At 43.7% G+C, this 18,681-nt stretch overlaps 1 protein-coding gene across 8 annotated transcripts in view; it reads right to left on the reverse strand.

The window, feature by feature from the left end:
• Nucleotides 1-18,681, reverse strand: part of LOC146811426 (uncharacterized) — a 277,144-nt gene that overhangs the window by 126,394 nt on the left and 132,069 nt on the right. For all 8 annotated transcript variants that reach the window (XR_014966739.1, XM_085618527.1, XM_085618525.1 and 5 more), the window contains exons 6-8: nt 11,866-11,937; nt 6,954-7,025; nt 2,424-2,513 (exon numbers count right to left, since the gene is read on the reverse strand). Coding sequence is in view for 7 of the 8 variants with exons in the window: in XM_085618527.1 (XP_085474653.1) it covers nt 2,424-2,513; nt 6,954-7,025; nt 11,866-11,937 (234 nt within the window). In the remaining variant the exon portion in view is untranslated. The remainder of the gene's footprint in view (nt 1-2,423; nt 2,514-6,953; nt 7,026-11,865; nt 11,938-18,681) is intronic.

Below are 18,681 nucleotides of genomic sequence, written 5' to 3' on the forward strand. Positions count from 1 at the left end.
TCCATGCAGGAATAAAGATACTATTAAGGACAAGCATAAGCAAACTGACACAGCTTTAATAGACAATGAGAAGGCAGAAGGATGTTCTTGCTCCACCAAAGACACAAAAAACACAATGACCTCTACTGAAGATGAAATGAAAAGACCTCAAACATTTTGGTGTTGAAAACCAAATCCAACATCTCAAAGACGAAATGGGAAATGGATTCACAGTGTCAGAAGAAAAGACTTTTCAAGAAGCATTAAGTGTATTCACAAGAGCTGTGAAATATGGTCAAAAGAGATCTAGAGAATGCACAGATCTATAGATAGGTTAAGATACAATTAGAGAAGTTACACCCACACTAAAATGTGGAAAGATAAGGATGATGATAGAGGGAGAGACAATGCAGTTATTCAACATGAAGATTATACCTGACAAAATATTGAAAAAGTCACAACTCAAGCGAACATAGAATCATAGCCCTCAAAGGAAGCGCCAGCAAGAATTTTGACAACATGTAACGCAGAGATGAAAAATAAAAAATAAATAACTTCAATCACATTTAAAATACTGCAGCATATGCCACAATTATATTCAAAGACAACAGCCAGTCAATCAATGTTAAATGTGACAATAATTTACCATTAAACTGAAGTTGTGAGGAGTCTACATTTGAAATACAAAATGAAAAACACAGACCGAAAAGGGATAAATACAGTGGGGGAATGTTAACTATACAAATGGAGGTATGTGAAAATTCTAACTAAGAGCAACAAATCTTTAAAGCCAAAAAATAAGAATAAATTAATAATTATATGATGTTATTTACAGAATTCTATGCAGGACCGGGAACAAGGATTATGCTTTCACCTTTACCTTAAAAAAAGACAATAAAACATCTCACAAACACTTCATTTCCCAGACTGTTAGGGAGCTGAAACTACAAACACGTGAATCACAAAGCATGTGTTCTCTTAACTATCTTTTCACCTCTGTTTTGCCTCTAGGTAAGAGTATCTCAAAGAACTGTGTATGGTGCTGCATCCTGCTTTGAAGGGCACCATTAGAGTTGTGGTACATCACCCATGTATGCGCCATGAGATACAAGTTGCTTGCGGACCTAGCCAAGAACTTCTAGTATTTCCTCGCAACATCATAGCAGTAAAGTATATTATTTAATATCATAGCCATACTCCTTATCTGTATGTCAGAAGAACCTTTCAGCGCCACATTAACCACACCTGTCACATTCTCATACACTTGAGGTCTTAAAGACATGATACAATATTTTTAGCCAGGAACTTTGGCTAAGCACAGCCATGAGCACCTTCATTTTATTTTTAGAAGAGTCATCCTATCTCTTCATACAATTTGTCTGAATATGCTGAATGTCTGCCATCTCACAACAACCATTCTCCAAAAGGATGTTGCATATTTTCTTACTATAACTGCAGTCTTTAGCCCCAGTTTTCTTTTATGTAAAAAAAAGACTACTATCCTGTTTAGTCTCTTTTATTTACAGATTTATATGTGAAATTTTAGAACCAAAATGAAGCCTTTATTTATTACGTTTCCTTTTACATTTATTTCTACTATAAAATTCATTTTCTTTTCTGCTATCAAAAATGATTTGTTTCACAAATGCTTATCTCACTCGTCTCACACTCAAAATATTGCAAAAAAGTTTCACTATTAGAGCAATTACATTATCTGTTTATAGTAGCATTTCTAAAGAATCATCACTGTTGCAGTTAGTCTGCTATACGGGTGCATCAGTACTATTATAATAGTGTTGCTTCATATGTGCGGTTTGTCCAGAAACCTTTAAACAATTAATAAATATTACTGAATGCAATTGTAAAGACAAAGAATCTTCAAACTGTAACTACAGAGAATCTTCAAACTCTGCATACATCCAACACTTCAATCATCCTCAGAAGAGAGAGCAGAGAGCAAGAGACGAGTTTGCACTGACCTTAAACACCCATCCCTTGCCCAAATGTGTGCAGTGTACATCACAAATGCCTTATCATTGTGCTCCTTTCCCTAAGACACTGGTGTAAACAGCATCTATTCTCTTCCTGGATGGGGGAGTGCTAGGGCCAGCTTCTCCGCTCACCTGCTTCAGAATGGATTCGGAACCATGAGCACCAATAATACCTCGAGCAAGATTACAATGTGACTACGAAAGAAGAGGATGGTGCTATACAATGTTTGCGCCCCATTTTTAACCAGGAAGGAAGAGAGGTGGGTCCATAGTTTGCACAGTTATGTGGGTGCTTCCCTGGTTTAGGGATGTGATGAAACAATATTCCTAGGTCAATCTTTGCATTGCATAATGCAGTGTTAAAGATTAACAGCTCTTCTTAAATTTGATTAAAACAGCAGAGGTCTAACAATCTTAACTAAGAGGTTTGTAATATTCAGAGTTTTTACTTACTTATAGACCTTCCAATGTCCTCTTTCTTTATATGTGCCTCTGCATCACTGCCAAGTCTTGGCAAAAACATAGAATTGACTGGGGAATCATCTATATTTTTAAGAAAAGAGTAACACATTTTTACGAGTTAACAATTAATCACTAGATCTGATCATAATTATTAAACATTCCAACAACAAACTGAATCACTAAAATAATGATGTAAACTATAATTTCTTTAAATTGTATGTTTATTCTGTAAAATTCAATTGTACTCATTCTCTTTTGTCTCAAAATGAAGATTTTGCATAAAGTGATTACATGGTTAATTTTATGAACATCATGAGGAACAAAGGAACAACCAGAAACCCCTGGATTTTATCCTTTGATCTGCAGGTTACTATTAGCCCTTCTTTAACAGCGCTAAAGAATCTCGCCCACACAGATTAACAATGCGAAGCACCAATTTTATTGGATGGAATGGTAAATTTGATTTAGCTCAATGTTGTCCATCTTTGCATTTATCTTAGTAAACACATGCACACATATTTTGAACAGGATACATCTCTCAGTACAGAATTAGTGCTGCAGTGCTAGGTAAGACTGACCAGCTGGCAACTGGGCCATTCCATTGGAATCTGAAGGATTGGGTGTATGCCTGTATTTGCCTTTGTCAATAATATCAGTCAAGCCCCCTCCCCACCCAGGAGGCTCGAAATCATCAGCAGGGTACAGACAGCCACATTATCGACTGATTCACATATTACATGTGAATCAGTGCAGCATGGTTCCAATCATATGACCTGCAGCCACAGGCCCTCTTGTTCACTGTGAATGAGGGGCTGTCAGAGGCAGACGAAAGCTTCTTCTGTTTCATGTGTGGGGAAGCACCCTGCTATGCATGGATACCCCTCACACGGGTCAGATGGCACCAGATGGCATCGATTTGGTCAATATCTCCTACCACTGAAACCCAAGGACTTAGATGTGTGCTGCATGCACATAGTGTTGACAAGATTGGTGAGTCGATGGAGCTTGGGTGCTGCGGTGCTCTGTTGAAGACGTCTGGTGCATGAACAAGGGTAAGGTAATGGGTGCTTGAAATTCACTGCAAAGTAGAAATCGCATAACATGAATGTTTCCCCATAGCAATGTATGTAGTAATGCACTACAATGGCACTTTACGGGCAGGTCATGGTGGAATCACACATGCCATGGCAATAGCACTTCACAAACAGCAGGGTAACGTGAAAACGCCAATGTTCTGTTTCACATAGAAGGCAAAGGGATCAACATATGCTTTGGCTTGAAGCCTTAACCTTCCACCCGTGTCACCAAGATGAAGCAGGACTTTCAGTAATGAGAGCGACTCCTGCTGCACCTGCTATGTGGCACTTTTTAAAATGCTGATATTGTTCCGATTCTTATATGTACTCCAACACTTTCATTTGACATACCAGGTCGAGGTTTCTTACCTGGGCTTGAACAACATTCTGCGGCTCCTCTACAGAAACTGACTCTCCCCCATCTCCTACCAGCTGTGACCACAGTGGTTTTTAGGTCTCGGCTAGCGAAGGCTGCGCATGCGCAGTCTCGCTCGCGAGATTTAATGATTTGGAGAAGAGGGGCTTGAACCCGCCTCTCTTCTCTCCTTTTCTCCATTGGCTGGCCTCTTAACTGCTGGTCAGCCATTGGAGAAGAGGTTTGTCTCTCCAAACAAGCCCCGTCCTTTTCGGATTCGTGGCGTGTTTTTTCGATTCTTTCTCTCCTCTGGAATGTAAACATTCCAGCCAATGGCAAGAGGAGAGAAAGAAAAAACACGCCCCCGAATCCCAAAATGCCGCTGCCTTTCTCCGAGGCATTTCTGCTTGACCTCGGAGGAAGGCGGCGGTGTCTGCGCAGAGCGGGTGCTAGCCAGAAGCTTCTGCCATCGTACTGACGCCCTGAAAAATAGTCTGAAAGCTTTAGGACTTGAGTCCCTCTTTTGTTTCGGATATGGTAACTAAAACTGCATCTGGGCGTTGAGAAGGCTAAGACTGAGCCACTTTTTGCACGAAAGTAGGAACGCAGTTATAATGGAAAACAAGCACTCTGAATTAACCAGGTCCCATTTTCGAATGGTCCTATTGAAATTCTTTTAAAAAGCAGATCGGAAACGCAGACCAAGGCTTTACTCGCTCTTTGCAGTATATGTTATTATCAAATTAACTTAAGAAAACTAATATGTAACTAATAAGTATAACATGTATATACACACTGGAATTAGAATTGTAAATACAATCATACAGTATGTAAGTATCTATTGCTTGGATCGAATCCACAAAATTAATGTTACTCTATGTATTATTTTTCAACGCATTGGGTGACGACATTTCAATATGGACGTCGCGCTTGTTGCTATTTAGCTCCGCTAGAAGCTAGTACTTCTTCTATGTTCGTTTCGAGCTGTCCCTGTGTGTTGATTCTGTAGGTGGTGCAGCTCCTCGAGCATCCATCCGGATTCCGGTCTACCACAACCCGAGCGAAGATGGCGCAGACACACGGAGGAATTCGCCTCAGCGCGGTAAGTGATGAGATAGCGGATGTCTTTGGTCACAGAGGCTGCCCCAGCTTACAGAAGAGGCTGCCTTTTGTTTACGGTAAAGAGTGGGGTGCTGTAGCGGGCACGAGTGCACCATCAGCTTTCGATTCACCATACCTGTATCCCGAGAGGCTGGCAATAAGGGAGTTACCAAGGTCTCACATCTCTGGGACAATATGTGCCCACTAGCAGAGGAAGCCCGTTCCCGTGCCCAGTTCACACACTTCAAAGGCAGCCTGGGGCAACACTCTGTGTATAAAATACCACGTTTTCTGTCACCAAAGGCGTTTGGATTGTACACAGCAAAGGCAATCTATAGGAAATGGCTGTGAGCGCGCGCAGCTGCCTAGGTCCGGAGGATGCTGAGGGATGCACGGGGGCTCTGTGTGTGTGTGGCTTTTTTTTGTAGGTGGCTCTATGCGTGGTGGCTCTGTGTGTGGGTAACTGTGTGTGTAGGTGGCTCTGTGGGTGGATCTATTTGTGTGTGGGTTGCTCTGTGTGGGTGGCTCTGTGTGTGTGGGTGGCTCTATTTGTGTGTGGGTTGCTCTGTGTGGGTGGCTCTGTGTGTGTGGGTGGCTTTGTGTGTGTGGGTGGCTTTGTGTGTGTGGCTCTGTGTGTGGGTGCAAATGCAAAAGGTCTTGCATTTGAGAGTGATTAAGCTATTGGCATTGTAAATAACAATGCCGTTTCTTTAAATGTTTTAAAAACAAAAACATAAACAAAAATAATGTCATGAGCAATGCCAATAGCTCTAACTTTAACAATGCCGAGACCATGCTTGTTAAGATTTGGGGTGTGGCACTGAGAATCCTGGACTGGGACAAAACAAGCTGAATTGTTGCACCCCACTGTGGACAGGAAGGTGACTTCAACATTCTGCTCGCTTGGACGGGTTTGGATCTCGGGATAAAATCGGCATCATAAACCTGGGAGACGTTTGACATGGGGAGCACATGTATTCCTTTCAGGATCTCAAGGTGCAGTTTTCCCACTCATGCAAGTGATTCTATAAATATATACAACTATGCAATGCCTTGGCAACTAACATCTAAGCGGGAACTACACTGCCGGAATACAATCACCTTGAGGTACACCTCCTTATGGGGCATATGGGATGGGGAGTGATCTCCAAGGTGTACCGAATAGCTCCAGAGGTGTTTAATACTCTTAAAATGAAATGGGAGGATAGGGTGGGACCCCTTGACAAAGGTGATTGGTGAGATGCTCAAATGGCTTGCCAAGAAATAGTAATCTGTCAGTAAGTCACTAGCCAGGACGGGAGAGCACCAGAAACGGAAGATAAAGACTGCATTCCGTCTTATATCTCCCCCCTCCTTTACTTACAGCCCGTTTGGAATGCGGCGGTCGATGTGCCTTCCATCGACACAGGAGACGAGAATGATGACAGCGGGCCCTTTAAGACTGCCTCACTCACAACCCGCGTAGGAGGTCACGTGGGGTGGAGAACAACGGAAGAACGAAGACAAGAGAGAACACAGGAGGCGGGGCGTAAAATGCCGGCATACGGAGGAGAAGGAGGAACGGTGTGCCCGGCGCAAGAAGAGTTATTTGCAGAGGAGAAGAAGGAAGATCACGAGAGGAGAGCCGGTGTCCAGACCGGAGAAACAGGCGAAGGAATACAGCCGCCGCAGAGCCAAGCGGAAGAGTCCTGCCACGGCCCCGGAGGGTCGTGGCTCTCACAGGTGCCTGGGCACCTACGGGGTTACTTGCGGGGAGAGACAAACAGAGGTCGGGAGGGGCAAGGGGAAGTTCACAAAATAGAGGGGAGGCGTTTATGAAAGTGCATGTATATTTTTACTTTCAATACTGCACCTCTTCTTTAGTTCTCGCCATTGCTCCCGCCCTCCTCACTTTTGCTTGATTAGTTTCCTTTTTTTTTATCTTGGTGTTGGTGATCCCCCCCACACCCTTCCCCACATAACTACTAAGAAAATTCCAGAAATACTTACCTAAGCCTTTCTTCTCTCCGAGGGAGGTTGTTGGCCAGGAGGAAGCCTTCCAAGGGACTATCATAGAAGACCCTGAGAAAAGGAGACAAAGACAAGAAAAGAAAGCCATCAGAAAACTGTTTTGGTATACTGTTACTCTTAAATAAAGGACTATTATACTCATTCCAAAGCTGTATAAGTCTTTTTCGGGTCCCCACAGATTACAATTTCTGACACGTGGTGGAGAATGCGGGCAAAGCTTCATTAGTCTGGAATAATGGAGAACCTTATACAGCAACTAATACGCGGACAAGAAAAATTAGAATGGGCCATTGAGAAACAAATGACATCTTCTCAAGCTGATAAGAGTTATGTTCAAGGCCTCTCCAACCCAACAAGTGGACTGTATTCAGAGGGTTGCTGAAGGACAGGCCCTCTCGTCCTCAGGTCAGCAGAGCCGACGAGGAGTACATGCCAGTTATCCCACTGTCTCACTACAAAGCCTGGCGAGGACCCGGATGCATTCCTTTTGAACTTTGAAAGGGCCGCTCAGGCCTGTGGGTGGCCAGAGGTGAAGTGGCCATTCTTTTTGGCACCATTGCTGACTGGGGAGGCACAGGCCGCCTATCAAGTGCCAAACCCCACAGGTACTACAAATTATAAAGAAATAAAGAAGGTCATACTGGACCACCAAGGGGTGGATCCAGAGGCGTTCTGGGTGCCTTTTAGGAAGGAACCGGGTCATCCATGAGACACCCCAAAGACATTGTTTTTCAGATTAAAAGCAGCCACTGAGAAATGGCTCAGGCCTCAAGAAATACCAATCTCTCTATAGGGCAAGCAGCGGACATGGTGATTTCCTTTGCCAGGGCCCATCCGAAGCCATTGAAATACGAACCAGAGAAAACCACACGCTTCAGTTCAGAACGTGGACGAGTCGAGAAGAAAAGCAAACCTTTTTTAGAACCGCCAAAAGATCGCATTCCCAAAAGTGAAGCCACCTTATTTAAAGGCCCCCAGTGTTATGACTGCGGAGAGTGGGGCTATATAGCCAGATTTTGCTGCCAAAAGAAAAACCACGATGGACGTTAGTTGTGTTCCGCGAAGCATCCTATATACAGAGGAATGTGGTTCCTGTTCTTTTTGTAAGTCTAACCCTGAACGGATATACAGTCAAGGCCCATTTGGACTCAGGGTGTAGGTAGTCTGTTATACGCAGCATATTAGTAAAGGAATCCCAACTCAGTCATAACGAACAAATACCTATACGTTGTGTGCACGGATATGTCCGTACTTATCCTGAAGCCAATATCCCTATTACACTACCTAATGGAGTTACCGTACAGGCAAAGATAGGGGTAGTGGATACCCTCCCAGAACAGTTACTTCTAGGAACAGACAACCCTGTGTTTAATATCTTGCTTAAACACTCTTTGATGAAGGCTCCAACTTGCCCTTCCGTTCTTCTCACTCAAGCCCCATGGTTATCAGATAAATCCTTCCACTATGCACAAAACCAAGATCCCACCTTCCAGAATGCATGGCAACAAGCCAGGGATACCACATCAACCCCCTCTTATCCCTCTTTTCAAATTAAGAATGGTTTGTTATACTGAGTAGGAAAGCCCGAAAAGCCTTCACAATTGGTAGTTCCCCAAAGGTTTTGTGAGCAAATCATGTTTTTTGCTCATTCACATCTCTTAGCCGGTCATAGTGGTACAGCAAAAACAGCCCAGACGGTGCTAAGATATTTCTATTGGCCCGGTATATATGCCTATATAAATTGATACTGTAGAGAGTGTGAAATATGTCAAAAAAGGAATCCATATACACCACCATTTGTCCCATTACAACCACTACTTATTATTGAGAAACCGTTTGAGAGAATCTGCATGGCCTTGGTAGGACCTCTCCTGAAGTAAAAAAAGGGGTATCTATATATATTAGTCGTCATTGACTATGCAACCCGATACCCCGAAGCCTTTCCCTTGAGAACACCAAATACCAAAACCATTAGTGAAAAATTAATGGAACTATTCGCCAGGGTGGGGTTTGCTAAAGAAATATTAACAGACCAGGGAACTCTCTTTGTTTCTCGCCTTATAAGACAGGTTTGCAAAACACTAAACATCTCTCAAATAAGAACATCAGCATATCACCCGCAAACAGACGGTTTATGCGAGCGATATAATGCTACCCTAAAACTGACCCTGAAAAAAATGCTGGCCACTGAAGGGAAGGAGTGGGATATGCTGTTGCCCCTCGCTCTCTTTGTCATCCGTAGTCAGACCCAGAGCAGTTTGGGCTGCTCCCCATTTGAACTCCTTTATGGAAGACAGCCCAGAACGCTACTGGAAATGACGAGGGAGGCATGGAAGCAGGAGATACAGGAAGAAACCCAAAGTCTTCTCGAATACACTCAGGCATTAAGATCACATCTACAGAAACTAAGACTTTGCTTCCGCAAATCTAGAACAAGCCCAAAGAAAACAACAGAAGTACTATAATAAAGGGAAGAAATGGAGGCAGCTTAACGTTCATGATTGGGCTCTTGTGCTCCTACCATCTTCCCTACCCCATAAACAGGCAGAATGGAAGGGACCCTATGAGATTGTTGACAAAATAGGTCTCATGACCTATCGGTTACGGCTGTTGCCAAAAAGAACCCAAATCTATCACATAAAACTTTTAAAGAAGTGGTTAGGACCTCTTCCCAAAAATGTCCAAGTGGCCTTTACTGAGATGGAGTCTTTCCCCTCTTCAGTGAACCAGAAAAACATAAATGAAAACCTGACCCACAATCAGGAGTACCTCCTCCACCTCTTAGATACTTTTTCTTCAGTTTTCTCTGACTTCCCTGGTAAAACGACTCTGGTCGAACACGCCATTATTACTCCCCCGGGGAAAATAGTGAAGCAACGTCCTTATAGAATACCAGCAGCCAGAAGAGACGATATAACCACAGAGATAGAGAACATGTTAAAGTTAGGTGTTATCAAGCCATCTCATAGTAACTGGTCTTCTCCTATCGTCATAGTCCCAAAACCAGATGGCTCCATCCGTTTCTGCATAGACTTCAGAGCGGTTAATGCCATATCAAAATTCGACTCATACCCCTTACCCAGAGTCGATGAACTAATAGTGAAACTAGGCGAAGCTCAGTACATAACCACACTCGACCTCACCAAGGTATACTGGCAGGTCCCGTCAAGACAGGAAGATCAGGAGAAAACAGCCTTCAGTACCCCCACTGGCTTATATGAGTTCACGGTGTTACCTTTCGGGTTACACAGGGCCCCCCCGACATTCCAACATCTCATGAATAAGGTACTCCATCAACACCAAGCCTATTCATCAGCATACATTCATGATATCATAATATTCAGTTCCAACTGGGAACAACATCTTTCCCACTATAAAGAGGTGTTTCACGCACTCAATATGGCAGGTCTACACGTCAACTCCAAGAAGTCCAAGGTGGGTTTCACGAAAGTGAAATACTGAGGATACCTCCTAGGGGATGGGGTCATTGCACCCCAACAGGAAAAGATTAAGGCGATCCTGGATATTCCTTTCCCCACTACTAAGAAGGGTGTCAGATCTTTTTTAGGTTTAATAGGCTATCACCGTCGGTTTATCCCCAATTACTCCGAGATAGCAGCGCCCTTAACTGACTTGCTGCAGAAAGAAGTAAAGAGCAAGGAACTGCTACATCCCCCCCAAAACGTCAGAAAGGCAAATTGTGCTCTCAAAGAGACCCTGACTAGCAGTCCTATCCTTGTGTTACCTAATTTCACAAAACCTTTCTTATTGCAGACTGATGCTTCAGAAGCAGGCTTAGGGGCTGTCCTTTCCCAGTGTACCGTGGACAATATAGAACGTCCTGTGTTGTTCCTTAGTCGCAAGCTATTCGCAAGAGAAAAGAAATACTCCACAATTGAAAAAGAATGCCTGGCCATTAAATGGGCGATAGATAAGCTGCGTTATTATTTAGAAGGAACCCACTTTACCCTATATACAGATCATGCTCCCCTATTGTGGATGAGTCGCAACAAAGGCAACAACCCACGTATTCTAAGATGGTTCTTGTCCCTAGAACCCTATTCCTTTGACATAAGACATCAGGAAGGAAGGGAAAATGGAAATGCCGACTCCCTTTCACGTAAGCCGTGTTTGCCGAACGGGAAAAAACTGGGGCTGGGGTGTGTCAGGAAATCACTAGCCAGGACGGGAGAGCACCAGAAATGGAAGATAAAGACTGCATTCCGTCTTATATCTCCACCCTCCTTTATTTACAGCCCGTTTGGAATGCGGCGGTCGACGTGCCTTCCATCGACACAGGAGACGAGAATGATGACAGCGGGCCCTTGAAGTCTGCCTCACTCACAACCCGTGTAGGAGGTCACGTGGGGTGGACAACAACGGAAGAAGGAAGACAAGAGAGAACACGGGAGGCGGGCGTAAAACGCCAACATACGGAGAAGAAGGAGCGGTGTGCCCGGCGCGAGAAGAGTTCCTTGCAGAGGAGAAGAAGGAAGATCACGAGCGGAGAGCGGGTGTCCAGACCGGAGAAACAGGCGAAGGAATCCAGTCGCCGCAGAGCCAAGCGGAAGAGTCCTGCCACGGCCTCGGAGGGTTCGTGGCTCTCACAGGTGCATGGGCGCCTACGGGGTTACTTGCGGGGAGAGACAAACAGAGGTCGGGAGGGACAAGGAGGGCAAGGGGAAGTTCGCAAAATAGAGGGGAGGCGTTTATGAAAGTGCACATATATTTTTACTTTCATGACTGAACCTCTTCTTTAGTTCTCGCCACTGCTCCCGCCCTCCTCACTTTTGCTTGGTTAGTTCCCTTTTTTTTTTTTTTTAAACTTGGTGTTGGTGATTCCCCACGCCCTTCCTCACATAACTACTAAGAAAATTCCAGAAATACTTACCTGAGCCTTTCTTCTCTCCGAGGGAGGTTGTTGGCCAGGAGGAAGTCTTCCAAGGGACTGCCATAGAAGATCCTGAGAAAAGGAGACAAAGACAACACAAGAAGGCCATCAGAAGACTGTTTTGGCATACTGTTACTCTTAAATAAAGGACTATTATACTCATTCCAAAGTTGTATAAGGCTAGTACAACTTAAATATCTCAACATCACACACTGCATGCCTTAAAATCTATGGCACGCTGGCAAACTGCCATGTTCCACATACTTTCGATGCACCCACTCTGATGCCGACTTCTTTCACATGAACTGGGCATGTCCAGTGATTTCTCACTTCTAGCGGGGGGTTGAGAAGTCTCTTTCGCAGGTGCTGGATCAACAGACATATCTGACCCCGCGGGTTGGCCTCCTCGGCATACTAGGAGAACTTGGTGGACCCAGATATGAATGAACTATGGTGGGAGTGGCCACAATAGTGGCTAAAAGAGACACTGAACGCAAGTGGAAGCCTCCTACTCTGGGGGAACGGCGAACAGGAGTGGACTGGTGTGACAAAATGGAGATGCTGATATATCACGCAACAAACTGCCCGCAAAAACACTCTAAAATATAGGGCAAATGGTGGGCTTTTTAATGGGCTGGATAAGGACCTAAGCCGAAGGCAAGCATCAATCACAAATGTTACTGTACAAAGTCGACTTGATGGGTGTATTTTTTATCTATGTGCTCCGTATCTTACTTAAAAACAAATAAACTTGGCCAGACGATCGAATGATTCGCTGCCAATGTAAGTTCTCTCCTGCACGGTAACACCTCCTCACAGTACTTATATCTGTGGATATCATCTTGAGTCATAACAGACGTCAATGAGCGATAAGTAGATACAGAACATACAAATCCCTCAAGATGGAATTCATCTTATAGTCTTGTTAAAGGAGGTCACAGGCTTGCCAATCTAGATCTCAAAGATGAAGATTTCTCTGTTCCATTTGCTGAGGAGTACCATCCATTCTTTCAGTTCGGGCGGGTACAAAAGAGCGGTCTGTTAACTTGCCTACGTTTCTGCTTGCCATCTCCCCTTGCTGTTTTGGTTAGATTTTAAGACCAGTGGTACCAATTTCAACGAGCACAGAGTACACCTGGTCTTGTACCTGAACGACAGTTTTATCAACAGTAGCCATAACTGATCCGGTAATATTTGGATCTTTAATGTGGCAACATAGGGGATCAGTAAAGATCAGAGTTCATCTTTTAGAGAGTTTCACCTTCATTATACACAGGATGTCAGGAAATAATGTGTGCATTTTCAATGAATTTTGGGCTACATGGCAGGTAGCTTCCGTTTGAGAAGATAAGGGGACTTATACAGAAGATTCAAGTTGTCATTCAAGACTTTCAGTCTATGGTGGTTTATCAGTCTCCTTTGGCATCCATATACATGATATTTCCAGGGCCTGTGCATTATTGACAGTGCAGCCTTTGCATGCATCAGGAACATTTTGTATCATATTGTCCCTTTTAGAGAAGTTGAAGCTAGGGTTGGGTTTGTTGTGCAACTTTTTGTATAACACCAGATTAGTTGCTAAGAGACTGCCCCCACTGAGTGAGAGACACCAGGACCGACCGGAGCCGCATAGTTACTTTGAGTTTTGTGTGGCGCTGGCTGGACCCGTAGGTATCAGAGCGTTTTACATGTTATGTTGTATTTCCTTTGCTGATCATGATTGTTGTTGGTTTGCAGGGTGCTTCTCCCACCCAGTTTTGCTTATTTATAGTTTGGGTGTTTTGTTAGAACATTCAACCCAGGGAGGATAGCACCGGTCCTCAGGAATGACTCAGAGTGCAGTAACTTTTTCCACAACTGTTCCTATTGAATTATTTATTTCTTCGAGGCTCGGATTACCTCCATTTGAACTAGTACTCTGTTCTAAGTATTTTACAACAAGGGGATCATTTGGAAACTACCAATCAAAAAGTAAATGTACATTCCATGTCCCAGAATGGTGAAAAATAGAATTAAACTAGAGACAGAAATGCCAAGCATTCCATATAAAAAAGAGAATGAACTCTGCATACATTGTTCGATGGTTCAGCGAGAACATTTTGTGTTTTTTATGTACATGATGGATGTTGTGGGGTGGTGTTTGCAGGGATTCATGGGGGTTGTGGTTGAACAGTGCAGCATTGAGTGGTTTGTTTTTAAAAGCGTTTGCAGAGGAGTGTTAAAACAGTCCATGCCAGAATGTGCTTGCTGCATGCTACGAAGATGTCTATCTGTTGTATTCTTGCTGCTTTTAGGTCGAGCCTGGGCAGCGCATGTGCTGCTCTGCGAGGCATGCTGTAATGTACACTGTGGCGTGAAGCCCCTCTTCTTTTTTTCATTGGTTTTCATTTGTGCCATTTATAAATGCATGCTTCTGATTGGTCAGCATGTCTAAGTACTCCCTCCTTCAGTTGTTTTAGATCCTCCCTAAGGACTGCCCCTGCTACATGAGTTCTTACACTTTTTTTTTTTTCTTTACGTTCCTTCCTGGACTATTTTTCTCTTGGGTCTGCCGCGGGCATGGCACCCGCTTTACAGACTCCTAACCTGCATTTTCCAAGGAGTATATTTTTATCATAATCACCACGACTGCCACCACGCGGAGTCGTGTTTGTGTTTTGTTGGCTATCCTGTCTCTGATTGATGCTTTCCCGTTCATGCTGCTGCCCCAGCCAAGCCAATAAGTAGGACACAAGGACAATTTTTATGGTTTAAGGATCGTTATTGTTACCATTTTAATTTTAGCTTTTTGACGCATTACGGCAGCAGCTAATGGACTTGTGTGAGCATAACGCTGAACACTAATGCACCAGAAGCCTGCTGCCTTCTTTTTGATACTTGGTTTTGAGTGAGTCTTATAGTCCCACCTTGTTCAGGTTAACTACGGCCTCCCCCGATGGACATATTCTAGGCCGTGTTTCAAATTAGGATTTTTTATACTGTTGCAGCTTAATAAACTCGATTTGCGCAAACATATGATTAATTTGAGGATAACCAATCTCACACTACAAATGTTATCGTTCTTGGCAGTGTATAACGTTACCCTTACCTGAGAGCAGCTTTAATATGAAGTGCTACTTCATAGTAATATATACAGGCGTGCCCATTATGTGCGATTACCTTCACCTTGGTTTGGGACCTGTTCGTGGCACTGTCCTGGCTCTGCCTAACACTAACGTGATCACTTTCGTCTTTATTTTAGGCTTTTTGTTGCCCTGCCTGACGTGCATCAAGCAAACATATATTCCTGAATCCTTCTGCATGACCAGTGTTTAGTAATTGTATAGCTACTCAATCATTAGTGGCACTGCAACCAGAATAATGTGCTGCATGGCTAAACACTTAAAAGGTCCCAAAGGTGAGACATACAGGCTATAGCAATGCTTATTTAACAGAACCTCAACAATTAATTTAACAAGAGCACAACCTGTTCTGCTTTTCCCTCTAAGACTAGCTTCCTCAAGACAGGCACATGACCCTCCCCAACCCTCTACCCTTCCTTAATGCCACCGCCAATGTGTCCCCGTACCACACCTATGCAACTCCAAAACCACCTGCTGCTGCGCTGTTCAGCCATGTCCCCCCATACACGTCCTGCAGGTGCCATCCCACAACATGCAAAGCGCTGGTTAGAAGGAAGGTCTGTGCCCCACAGCAGAAAGGAGAAGAACCCATTTTGAAAAAGCCAGTCGATGTTATCCCCAGTGTGGAGTACACTTCCAACCACCAAACTGTCTCACTCTGAAACCCATTACAAGTTAAACAGGCATTGGCAAAGCCAATAGGTCTCGCTTTTCAGGCCCTAAAACTGTTTAGCCAGAGGTATTGGCTTTGCTAATGTTTTTAAGCTATATTGTAGGGCAGAAAGGGTGCTGTGCAGAATGTTGAAAAGTTATAATAATTTTCCCTCTGCTTTCTTTTTCTTACTTTGTAAAAGGGCAGAATGCAGTTACTCGCAGTGAAGTTAGCCAATGGTTGGAGTGAGCTGACCCACTGGCCATACTTTAATCTGTAGTGGCATAAGGAAATGTGAATGACACAATAAAAGATGAATGGTTGAAGAGAGCTGGCTGAATGCACCCCTAAGTATATTGAACATATGCTCAAAGCCAGATTTTAACAAGTACCATACATGCAAGCATTTCTCCAGCAATTATTTCCTTCAAAGCAGCGGGGCTGGTTTGGTTTGTAGAGAAGAAAATTACAGTTTTCCAAATAAAGAGATGACCTCCATTCAGAAAAATGAAGGAAGGTAGGACCAATGTGTAGCAAAAACATCAGAAAAGTTGTTGTGCATTCTTTTATTTCTGTTACTGCACTTACATTCTCTGTGGCGACAGAAACAAAGGTATCTTGTGTGTGGGGAGGCTATTGCAAAGACATGTGGAATAAATTTGAGTGAGAACGTGTGCGTGAATGCATCACCATCATCATCATCATGAGTGTGGGAACCCTTATTAAAGCAGGGAAGTGGCCTGGGAAAGTGATGCTCGGCCATGCAGGAAGACTAAATAGGTAGAATTGGGCAGAGTGAATCATTTGCAAGGCCAGGGTGTGTTTCAGGCAAGCAGAGAGTACAGAAATAGAAAGTGCTTTTAAAGAGCTGCAAAACAATTATTAATTATTATCAAACTCCTGCCCCTGCTTAATATAAATAGGAAAAATTAAACATTGTGTTTCAATGAATGAGTGTAATCACAACGATACCTTACACCAGAAGCAGGTAATAGGAATCTGATGGTAAGTGCTAGCTGACGTTTATTTACAACACGGAAGATATGGTGATCGGGAAGTGCACTCCAGCATACAAGTCTGCATGCATTTCACATTTATATCTACTTCCATATTATAAATAATTCCGAAATGAAATTGCAAAATCAAGCTGCGGCCGTTCAACAAGAATGGCACATATTTCTGTAACGTCTTATTTTGCGAATCAGGTGGGGCTCACAGATGTGGGTTAGTGAGTCAGGGATCGAAATTATTTAGTTCTTTCTGGTTTTCACGTATTAAAATTCAGATATTGACAAGCGGGTTTTGAGTGCATTTGCCCTGATTTGCTCTTGCAATTGAGGTTGGTTTTTCTTACAACCTCTACGATGTAAGCATCTGCATGTCAAACAGAGAACATAGGTACTGAAGAATGCCTCGCCTTAGGCCTCCTATGCTCATCACAATGCAGCCGTTTAAGACACACCAGAAGTGGTGAGCCCAGCTACCAACACATGTGACTCACCGCTGCAGTTGTCCTGTGTATTAAATAGCCCGGAGTGACCCCATACCATATAGAAATGGCTGTTTCCAAAGGTAAACTTTAGCAACGACCTATCATGATTTAGCATCTGTGGTGGATTGTTACTAGGTTTTTCAGGTATGTTTGAAATCTACGCAACATGGATCACCCTCCATGATAGCAGCAGAGCTTGGTAAGTAAGTAATACTTTATTGTACATGGTTATTTAAAACCTTTACAATGTAGAAAAAAAAGTTCAATTGATAAAACATAAGTCAAATTCAAACGTATTAAGACAATAATTCCTTCAATTAAAACACGCACTAAGACAGCAGCACCAGAGTTAAAATAAAGTTTTAATTCAGTTTAAACAGCCTATTTATCATGATAAGATGTGCATCCTTGTTGTGGCCGAGGGGTAATATAGTAAAGTGCCGGTGCAATGAGAACATTTTTTAAAGTGCCCCTTCAATAAAAGCCTATTTGCGTTAAAAATGCAAAAATGATTAATTATAATGGCAGTTCAGAGTGTCCATGTTATTCAGTATAATCCAAAGTGGCTGTTTGCTTTCAGCCTTGGCCTCTGCCTAGTGAGAATCTTGGCTTGGCGGATGGCAACATGAGGTTTAGGAGAAGTTCTGGGGCCTTGGTTATGGCCCTTCTGCTTGGGTTGGACCGGAAAATGCAGCTTATCATTCATCCTCACCAAATGTCAGGCGCAGGTGGCCATAGAGCATGCGCACTTTGGGTCTTGTTACTCGGGTGGCTGATGCACATAACTGCAGTGCGGTGTTCCTGAGCGTTCACAGCAGGTGGTTTGGTGGGAGCTGGGTAGACCATCTGTTGAGTCCATAAACGCCTGGATCTTAGGTGGGCTGCTAGTATAAATCTCTCTAGGTGCTACTACTGTTTTTCCTGATGGTTAAAGCAGTAAACGTTGGGGCCTGTCAGATTCCCTGCCAAGGCCACGCTCTCCTAGAGTTGATTTGTTGGCACTTGGGAGTATTTAGACGCCCCTCATGCCGACATAATACCGCCTGCTTCTTTGCCACTGCCAGCTAGAACGTGCTCTTCAGGGGTACCGGTGGATTGATCCTCTCGTCCTTCGCAGTGCTGCTAGGTTTTTTGGGTTTCCTTCAACATTTTGAAGCGGGTTTCCGCAGTTTCAAGTAATTTTCCCATTTGGCAGCTCAATTAGTTATCATCGCCTTTGAAACAAGCAAGCACAGCTTGCCTGCAGTTCCGTATCCTACGGATGTTGAAAAGTGGTCTCAAGAAGGAGCGACGTTCTTGAGTGAGTTCGCTGCAGATGGCGATCAGGTGAACTGTGTTTTCTTTGCCGTTCCCGCAAAGTCGGCATGTTATTGGTAGCTGCGGCCGTAACCATGGTGGTAAGTGGGCCGCTGACGGCAATAGCCCTAGGCGTAATTTTAGGAACTTCTCTTTTATTTTTTTGGTAAAGCCTGTCTGTAGATATGCTTGGGGCGAGGGCTTGATGTACGATTGAACTGTAAGCCAGCCGTGAGCACGCTTTATCAAGGCGG

The sequence above is a fragment of the Triturus cristatus genome, chromosome 7 (genome assembly GCF_964204655.1).
Source record: "Triturus cristatus chromosome 7, aTriCri1.1, whole genome shotgun sequence".
NCBI lineage: Eukaryota > Metazoa > Chordata > Amphibia > Caudata > Salamandridae > Triturus > Triturus cristatus.